At 37.6% G+C, this 10,567-nt stretch overlaps 1 protein-coding gene across 35 annotated transcripts in view; it reads right to left on the bottom strand.

Annotated features, from left to right (window-relative positions):
* Nucleotides 1–811: 811 nt before the first annotated feature.
* The window catches only part of MAP2 (microtubule associated protein 2), a 297,900-nt gene continuing 288,144 nt past the window's right edge, over nucleotides 812–10,567 (bottom strand). For all 35 annotated transcript variants that reach the window (XM_027565984.1, XM_027566051.1, XM_027566061.1 and 32 more), the window contains 3 exons: nucleotides 9,711–9,792; nucleotides 4,892–5,004; nucleotides 812–4,670 (listed from right to left, as the gene is read on the bottom strand). In XM_027565984.1, coding sequence (XP_027421785.1) covers nucleotides 4,455–4,670; nucleotides 4,892–5,004; nucleotides 9,711–9,792 — 411 coding nt within the window. In that variant the 3' untranslated portion in view covers nucleotides 812–4,454. The remainder of the gene's footprint in view (nucleotides 4,671–4,891; nucleotides 5,005–9,710; nucleotides 9,793–10,567) is intronic.

Below are 10,567 nucleotides of genomic sequence, written 5' to 3'. Positions count from 1 at the left end.
GCTCCCAGGTGAAGCTGGGAACACTCTAAGCAGCAAGGAGCTAAAGGATGCATAGAGCACAGGGGGCATGCATGGGAGGAGGTCTGTTTCCATGGCCGATGAGCATTGGTTTTCTCTCTCTTCTAGCAGGAGCAGCCTGACTTGACTTTGGAGGAAATATTTTCTCTCCACGTTTAGCTTATGTATTGATAGTTCAGATGAGCCCCCTTCTCTCTTCAGTCTCCACCTACCCCAATCATCTGTGATAGTTAGGTCTGTGACCTCCCCTTGCCCTTTAGCACAAGCGAACAGGTGACCCAAGTAATGCAATGATTTTCACACCCTGGATTTGGCTAGTGCTGCCAGGAAAGAGGCTTTCTTTGGGAGAGTATGAGACTTGGAGCTTCCACTGCTCATTATGAGAGGGGAGTCTGTATGAGGATGAAGCCAACATAGAGGAAGGAGAACTAAACTTTGGAAGAATTCCTATGACATCTTTTGAGAGCCTGGGTCCAAGAGTTAAAGAAAGCAAACTTCTTAAAGACATTTTTTTGAGTGACTGGATACATCCTCGCCTGAGGCAGATACTCTTGCCTTAATGGGAGACTTGACTCAATAAAGTAGCCTTTATGCTTAGGCCAATTTGAGTTTGTCACTTGCAACAGATAGCATCCTGCTAATACAGCGGTGATAGGGCCTGACACATAGCCAGCATTCAGCAGATAACTGAAGCCTCCTCTTCATAATTTTTCTTTGGTTGGACTGAGCAATATGTATTATGTTTTATGTTCTTTTTCCAGGAAACAAGAAGAAACAATCTGAAACTATCAGATAGGTGACAAGCAATTTTATTTTGCAAAACAATCACTATACAGCAACAAATACATTTGCAAATTTTGATTGAAAAACATGAACTAACTACAACCAGCCATTGAAGAAATGCCTTTCTATGGTAACAGGCTCTAGAATTATCAGAAGAAAGAAACCCCCCACAGATTTGTAGCGGCATGTTGGAACCTTGGAATCCCAGCATACAGAGTATACTTTTTGTTGATTTTTTTCTTTTTGCTAAAGTTGAAGTATCATGATTGACATTTTCTGAGTTTAAAAATAAGCTTTTTCCTGCAGAGGGACTTGGCCTCAACCTACATACCCAGGCTAAAAACCCTAGGTTTAAAAAAACAAACATCAATACTGATTTAACATATTAATCTTGGAAAGAATGCCTAGAATTTGCCTTTTCAAACCATGAATCTACCTTTTCTAGCTACTTAGACCATGAATGGTTTGTTTTCCTCCTTTTCATAGTGTAAAAAATAGGAGAAAATGCTATAATTGCAGCTATGTCAAAAATCAACCACATTGAGATGATTTCTTTAATAGTGACTTGATCTCTTATTTTGCCTGATGATCCCATTTCCTGCTCTAAAACTATGTGAGTATGTGGAGAAGGCCAGCTACTGTCAGTACTTTCTTCCATTTAACCAAGTTCTCACTTCAGCCTTCTTCAGCTATACCTCGTTGGTGATCCACAGGTGTCTTGCTTGTGGGTGGGATTTCAGCCCATCACCCTGCTGGAACTCAGCAGGAGAATCCAGAGAGAGTTGGTTCCTAAATGAACATGGCCTTTGAAACTCATCATGAACTCGGATCTCTCCTGCATCATTGAAAGGTACCCAATTATTGGTTGCAGGTGACCCAGAGAGAGTGAGTGGGCCTTTTAACTCTTCATAGCTCTGGATTACTTATGTTTCCTTAAACAGGTTCTCCAAGGCAAAAGCCAGAGAGAAACTGGCATTAATTGATCTAGAATTGAGACTATGAAGCCTTAATTTCTAGATCAGCGTATGGATGTCCCCACAAGAGTGGTGTTCAAAAAGCTTAATTTGTGTCGTTAATCTTGAGAGTAAAGGTAAGATGGGTTCCACCCCTTATCCCCCAAAGAAGACAGTTAGCCTGTATTTCTTTCTTTTACTGCTACCAATTTTCAATTTCATTTTATAGAATTATTAATTTCCATACAAAGTGAGGGTATTTAGTCATTGTAATTTTGCTGTGATTTGAAGCAAACATTTGTTTTAATGCCAAATCTAATCACTGGGTACCTTATATAATCTTTATTTTAGACATGTATTTGTAAAAAAACAATTTTAATATGTAGAACATGGTTACTTAGTGTTTATAAAAATTTTAAACCAAGTTGAAAAAAATACATGTTTCACAGGTTAAAATTGTTCTAACCAGCTGTTAATTTCTTTCTAGAGCTTTAATCACTACCTAACACTACCTAACACATAAGAAAATACCATTAAGTCCCCACACAGCTATTCTTTCTTTTCCTATTTCCTGGTGCATTTCAAAGGAAGCTGATGAATAAAATGCCCAGATTGGTCAAATCAAACCTCACAGCAATAATTAGACAGAAAATAGACACACCCATAGTCCTAATCAGTCCTTTCTAAATCTTTGACTATCCTAAATAACTGAGCTATAGTTTCAGAAATGTTTGCCTCCGTAAAATCTCTTAGTTGACAGTGAATGGTGCACTTTTGCTCACAGAGTTTCTTTCACGGAAGTCACGTTGGCTGTAACTTCCAATGGGTCACAACACGGCACCCGTGTCTCTCTGCCTTTCCATCCTTCAGCTTCGTTCTTAGATGCTACTATACTAGCTTATTGCCTCAGTCCATGTTCATCATTTCCTCCTTTATGCTTGAGAACTGATTTGACTCAAAGGGATCAAACCCTATTGAAACATTTGCCTTTAACTTTTCAGATCCAGCCTACCAGCCCTGAGCAAGAAAAAGAACAGATAAATACTAAAAAGCATCCATTCATCATAGTAACCCATTGCCCTACTCAGACTAATAATGACTATTTCATTGCTTCTTCATAAATTTAAGATGAATGATTCTTAAAGAAGAATTAGTTGATTTGTGATGTCTAGACTGTATATAAAGTCAGAACCGTATTAGCTACTGATAAATAATAGTAAAACAGTATTCCTTTATAGAGTGCAATGTTGGAATCATGAAAAAACTGATTTAGATATCTGCATCTCCAATATTTTGTAGCTTCTCAAAATACTGTATTTTCCCTTTCTGATCAAGGGATCTTACTTCGGGTATGGAGGCCAAACATTTTCTATCAGATAACTGAATAAACAGGTACTGCTTGGAAGAATGGAATATCATGTCCCAAACTCCCACTGTTAGTTTCAACTTTAGCAAATGGAAAAAAAAGAAAAAGAAATCTTAATAAGTCTATTCCATGAATGATTATAGGAGTAAACCCCAAAATATTCTGTGATTCAAAATAAGACAAACCCATAATCTTAAACCAACAATCTGTAAACCCCTTTTATGTATAACTGGACCCACCCCCAACAAACTCCATGTTGGTGAAAGCAAAGAAAAATAAATTTTTTCTAGCATCACGGGAGAAACTTTAATGGGAGAAACTTGTATCTGGCACTAAAACAGGGTTACAGTTTTGAGTTGTTACAGAAAGCAACTTCATGCTAAAACTTTTTGTCTTTTTTAACTTTTTTTTTTTTAATAGGGAGAGAACCCTGCTAACATCTACTTTCACATACCTAAAATTGCAACACCAAAGGGTGCAGGAGACACAGATACTGTGAATAAGGAAGTATAATATTCAAGTATGAGGAAGTATCACAAATGGCCACAGAGAAATATATATATATATTTATATCTATAATACTGTATCAAACAGATGGAAAGGGTGTGAAACTGGTAGTGTGGACACAAATCTAGCTGATCAACTGACATCCTAACCAGACACAAGTCCATCCTAATGAAAGTGCTTCATTCCTAAGAGATGCACTTTCACTTCCTCAACCACAGCTCAAATGCTTCGAAACTATTTTTTAATTAATTAAATAATTTATTGGATTGACTTATACTCTGATATAATTATCCAGGTCCCAAACGTTAATAACTTAATTGAATCTTTCTTCCCATTTATACAAAATAACGCTTTAAAAAAAAACCATTTCTTACATGCTCTTCCCTTCCTGCAATGACTCCTTGATTTAATTTAACCTGTAATAAGTTACAAGGGGCAACTTTTTATCTTTTCACCCAGCAACAGAATAGTGAAATGAGCAGCTTGGATTTTAACAAGGCCTTTCAGAATGTAGTAGATAGCCTTCAGGCACATGAAAGGTAGAAATGCAATTTTTAAAATAATGATACTCCATGCAAAACAGCAGAGCGAAAAAAAAATTGTCCAATTGTACTCATGTAAAGCCAGTATCTTCCTGTTGCAAATGGAAATCAAATCAATTTCTGCATATACTATTTTTTTTTATAAAATTGTAACAATTACTACAGTTTGGGAATGAGATTATTTATTTTACGGTTTGTAAAGAATGAATATAACACCTGCTCAGAGCCCACTCCTGCCAGAGCTCATGCCTAAATAGTATGACATCAATACTAAATGAGAGATATTCACAAGCCCTGTTTAGCGAGTGCGGCAGTGACATCCTCGGCCAGGGTGGCAAGCTGGGGGGATTCAAGCAGGTTGATGCTTCCAGAAGAGGAGACGTTGCTGAGTCGTCGGGGGGAAGCCACGCTGGATCTGCCTGGGGACTGTGTAATGATCTCAGCCCCATGGTCCACACGGGCCTTAGCATGCTCTCTGAAGTTCAACTTTTGGCTGTCAATCTGTTTAAGACAAGCATCAGTCCTCGGTTAACTCAAACATCTTAAATTGTCCCCTAGCTCTTTCTCTGTATCCCAGAGCTGATGTTCATGTCACTTCTATTCAGCTCTGCCATCCCTACTTCCTGGGCGTCCAGGTCTTTAATCTGGGACCTATTTTGATGAAGAATATTTCAAAAGGATTTTTTAAAAAGGCAAGATCTGCTCACAATCTTGTGTCTTACCTTGACATTACCACCTCCGGGAACGTGGTGAGCATTGTCAAGCGAACCGACTTTAGCTTGGGCCTTTTCTTTGAAATCTAGCTTCACACTTTCAATTTTCACACGCCCACCACCTACGGAGGAGATGAGAAAGGCTTTTAAATGCCTTGCTAACATTAAATCTTCTATTTTGGTGACTAGTTCCCCAAAATGACTATAGCAGGTAGACCATGGCAAATCACAAACTTAATGAACTCTACTAATCCTCTGACCATAGATGGGAAAGGAATCTTTTAGAATTTTTAGTCTACACCATTTTCCCCATACCATCTAAGTAAGGTGTTGTTCAGTCACTCAGTCGTGTCCAACTCTTTGCGACCCCACAGAGCCCAGCACGCCAGGCTTCCCTGTCTATCATCAACTCCCAGAGCCTGCTCCAACTCATGTCCATTGAGTTGGTGATGCCATCCAACTATCTCATCCTCTGTTGTCCCCTTCTCCTCCTGCCTTCAATCTTTCCCAGCATCAGGGTCTTTTCTAATGAGTCAGCTCTTCGCATCAGGTGGCCAAAGAATTGGAGCTTCAGCTTCAGCATCAGTCGTTTCAATGAATATTCAGGATTGATTTTCTTTAGGATTGACTGGTTCGATCTCCTTGCAGCCCAAGAGACTCTCAAGAGTCTTCTCCAACTCCACCGTTCAAAAGCATCAATTCTTCAGTCCTCAGCCTTCTTTAGGGTCCAACTCGCACATTCATATATCCATCTAAGGCAGTGACATCCTTTTTGTATCATTCCCTGGATTGCTTTACATATTAATTCTTTTCTCTACTCATGGCTAACCTAAAATATCAGAGGTATTTTTCTTATCTATGTAATAAAAACTAAAAATAACACAATGAAAGTACCATATGTATCCTTTCTCAAACTTGGAGTATTTTGTCTCTTATTCTTAAGGGAGCAAATTAAATTGCAAGGAAGCACTTCTCTATTTTTCTTCATGGTAATAGGTCACTTATAGGCTAGCAATTGTGTACATATGCATGATATTGCCACTTGTAAATTTTCAGCACTGATACCTTGACTGATGAAACTGGAGTCAGAGGCTGAAGTGCTTAAAAGCTTCCATTTTAATTAGTAGATGGAGTGATAGGAAGGGAATCTTAGAGATCCCATTCTTGTCCAGATGCCATAGGACTAATTTGACACTGATCTGATAATATGGAGACGGAGTTCTGACGATGCCATTTTCTTAAATGTTAATTAGCTGAAAATCGAGGATCTGCTGATAGATGAGAGTGCCATGAGCCACCCTTCTGTGGCACCTCCATTTCTGCACACCTTTTCAGGCTTGTGAATGCAAGCAGTTCTACGTCGAGTAGGTATCTGTTGTTCTTTAGCTTTTTCTTGGGCCTGTCTGCTGATGTCTTTGACCTGGGAAGAATCTGGATTAGATACCTTTACTGTTTCCACCTAAGAGACTAGCTTTCACTTTCATTAGCAACTTGGTTTTAGCTGTATGCATATATTTTTTTTTTAATAAGGCCAGTAGTAAGCCATGTGATCCTCTATTATTATTGCATCTCTTTTGGGATTTTGATTTGGAAAAAATACCTGAGGGACTCTATGGAAACATGGAAAAGATTTTTTAATTTTGGACTCTTGATACTTATTTACTTCCATAGATGAGAGAGAAAGGGTTGTTAAAACTTCACAGGTCTCTTATTCCTGCGGTGTTTTTCTCATGTGATACCTAGAAATTTATATTAACACCAATTATCTGGCCAGGGCCCCCTTGAAATTGTATGATGTTACTGGATTACATTTAAAAAAATTTACATTTATTTACTTGACTGTGTTGGGTCTTAGGGCAGCATGTGGGATCAAGTTCCCCGACCAGGGATCACGTCTGGGCCCCCTGCACTGGGAGCAGCATGGAGACTTAACAACTGGACCACCAGGGAAGTTCCTGGGTTACATTTTGAAGATTCATTCATACTCCTTCTGAAGACTTAGGATGTGTATGATGCTATTTAACTCATTCCTGTAGGAGACATGAAGCTGTCCTTCCCTCAAAAGATGCATTATTGCAGGGGTGTTACTCTACTAACATTTTACTTGGCCCCATGGGTCTCACCTGTTGGTTGTGACAGGATTAGTGTGATTCATAAAACACAGTTATATTGGTTAGAGGCTAGAGGATACTGAATTTTCAATTACAGGAGATCAACTTTCTTGAGATCTTACTTTTCTATTTTCATAAGCCTCTAATAGAAACTGTCTTTTCAAGTTTTATGATTATATATTGTGCCAATATAACCCTATTAAAATTTTTGTTAGACTATATTTTGAGAGAGAAGGGAAAAACAATGTAATATTGACCCAAACTATATTCAGAAAAGGAAGCCTGAGAAGTCTATTTTTGTCACAGTCCTGCTGAAGTGAAGTGAAAGTCCCTCATTTGTGTCCGACTCTTTGCGACCCCATGGACTGCATAGTCCATGGAATTCTCCAAGCCAGAATACTAGAGTGGGTAGCTAGGTAATTTTATAGAACTGTTAGAGAAGCTCATTTGAAATCAGAGATCTCTGCCTTTGGTTCTGAAAAATTCTGGCCCCATTAGGAGCAGTAACTGCAGAGGATTATAATCCCCATCAAGCTTCTTATGTTCCAAAGTGAAGTCAAAAGACTAGCTATTTCAATTTGTGCCTCCAGGTGATGAATTGTTTCCTCCTTATTTCCTTTTGAGACATTCTACAATCCAAAGTAATTTTGTGAAAAGCTTGGTATTGTCAAAGATCATTCATTGTGTTAACACGTCTTTGTGAACTTGGTCATCTGATTCACTTATTATGAAGTAAGAGTGAGAAATAGGTGGGAGTCCATGACAATAGCCTTTTATGACCTGTAAAACATACACATGATATTTTCTCGTATATAGAAGATTTTTCTGTGCATCAAGACTTTAGGTGAACTGAACTAAATGTATACTTATCATCTGGAATTACAGAGTTCAATATTTTCTTTTGTATTCTGGAAGAAGGTAGGCAGTGTACCCAGATACTTCCATCATACTGTTGACACAGGACAAAATCAGCTAAATGTCTGTAGATATAAGGCACAGATGGGGGGCTGTGAAGATACCCATTTGGGAACATGTTCCTTCTCTCTCATGAATGATAGACGGCTAATTCCAGATAACAATTCTGAAATCAGTAATGGAAATTCCTTATATGTAGTTTCTAACTCCTTGAATTGCTTTATTAACACCCTTTGCCAAAGTGAAGCCCTATTTCTAGACATATTTCCAATACTTATCCATTTTTGAAACCTTTTGTTTTTCAACTAAAAAAATTCTTCTCAATAATCTTTTGGTCAGAAATCTCACTGGGATCAGTTGTTCTTTTACCTTGTTCTGATAACACTTGAGATTATGATTCATGGGATTAAGATATTACCTGGTTTAATTAAGATGCCAAGAATAGATGGTTAAAATCAATTTTTTGTCCTTCAATGGTATATATGTTATGTCAAAATAGTCTCAAGAAAATTAACAAATTTGACAATTGTCCATTATTTACATATGAGTGGAGGTGGAATTTAGCAAAAACATATAGTACATGATACTTAGAAAAAAATGACACATATGCATTAAATTCACAAATTAAATAGGGAAAAATCACTAGCACATATGAATATACACTCTACCTTAGGGCACTAGACTTATGAGATATGAGATATCCCATAAAAATATATCATAAAATATCATAATATATCATATATTATGATATCCTAAGATATAATAATGAGATATGAGATATCTCATAATAATGAGATATTATGAAATACATGGTTTTTCCAGTAGTCATATATGGATGGATGTGAGAGCTGGACTATAAATAAGGCTGAGTGCTGAAGAATTGATGCTTTTGAACTGTGGTGTTGGAGAAGACTCTTGAGAGTCCCTTGGACTGCAAGGAGATCAAACCAATCAATCCTAAAGGAAATCAGTCCTGAATATTCATTGGAAGGACTGATGCTGAAGCTGAAGCTCCTATACTTTGGCCACCTGATGTGAAGAACTGACTCACTGGAAAAGACCCTGAAGCTGGGATTGAAGGCAGGAGGAGAAGGGCATGACAGAGGATGAGATGATTGGATGGCATCACCGACTCAATGAACATGAGTTTGAGCAGGTTCCAGGAGTTGGTAATGGACAGGGAAGCCTGGTGTGCTGCAGTCCATGGAGTCGCAAAAAGTTGGACATGACTGAGCAACTGAACTAAACTTATGAGATATTCCAGAAAAACAAGCAGTCTGTGGTCAAATAAGTTGGGGAGACATTGCATTCTGAAGATTCACAATGCTTATTGACCTAGATCTGAGAAATTCAACAGAAAAATACATTTCTTCAGCTTTGTTAAAAAGCACAATCCTTTTTTCCCCCACATAATGTAGAAAAACAATTTCTTGCAAAACCTTTGAAATGCTGCATTCAGTCCATGAATTAAATAAGAATATATGGCCCAATATAATTTTATAGACTATATATTTCAAAAGAGCTCCAATAAGCATGTTGAGTACATACAGATAAATGCATCTCCTGTATCTTTTCATTTTTAACGTGTCCTAGGATATGTGGCCTGTTTGTGGTAACTGAGTTTACTTGTCCATATGAAGATGCCTCAAAATTTCTAATTTAAGTTTCTATTAACACAAGCATGAAGTATCAGGATGTGGAAAGGTCCTTCCAATCAGATATCTCACAGCAACAAAAACTTTGCTTGTCGATTTTTTGAATTCAATATAATCTCTCTCAGACTACTAAAAATACTGATTTACCTGGCCTGTGGCGGATGTTCTTCAGAGAGCCACATTTGGATGTCACATGGCTTAGGTCTATCTTCTTGGTGACAATCTGTACCTGTGTGAACCACAGAAAATAGGCTTAAAATAGTTTAGATGTAAATAAGCCCCCAAGCTCATATGTAAAATCTAGAAATATACCCAAACTCACAACATACAACAACATATACACACACATGGGAAAACCCAATCTTCCATACGTTCTCCCATATGTTTGGTTGGAAAGAAAAACACAAGTGAAGGAAAATCCTAGAAGAGAAGATTTTATTAGTAGAAAACAGATCATGCCACAAAGGGACAGAACTTCTGTATTAAGAAGGCACGCTTTCCACTCAGAGAAAGAAGCCACACCGTATTAAACCTTTCCATAAGCAAAGAGCCAAGTGAAAAGGGAAAGTATTCTTTAGAAAGTGATTTTTACATGAAAGTGACCAAAACTGCTCATACAAACAAGAAGTCCAACACTGCTTTAAGATACAAGAAGAAGAAAGCTCTAAACATGCTTTTCTAAAACACTCTTGTCATATTTTGGCTAAATGCAATTTTTATTGCACACCAAATGATAAAAAGATAGCATTTGTTTTTCTTCTGGGTTTTACTGAAATCAATTCTTCTTCTAATATTTGAAAGGGTGCTTTCCAAGCATGGTCCTGGTTCATTTACATCAGAAATACATGGGAATTATGTAATCTAGCACTGGAAATGGGGCTAAGGAATCTTCCCCAATCAAATCAATCAAGTTGAACAAGCGATTCTTCTCTAGGGGAAAGTTTCAGACTATTGGTTTGGAGGTTGGAAGCTTCTCTAATAACTTTAAAATCATCCTTTCCTTC

The sequence above is a fragment of the Bos indicus x Bos taurus genome, chromosome 2 (assembly GCF_003369695.1).
Source record: "Bos indicus x Bos taurus breed Angus x Brahman F1 hybrid chromosome 2, Bos_hybrid_MaternalHap_v2.0, whole genome shotgun sequence".
Taxonomy (NCBI): Eukaryota; Metazoa; Chordata; class Mammalia; order Artiodactyla; family Bovidae; genus Bos; species Bos indicus x Bos taurus.
Note: the sequence above shows the minus strand (reverse complement) of the source record. Positions and strands in the feature narration are given on the sequence as shown.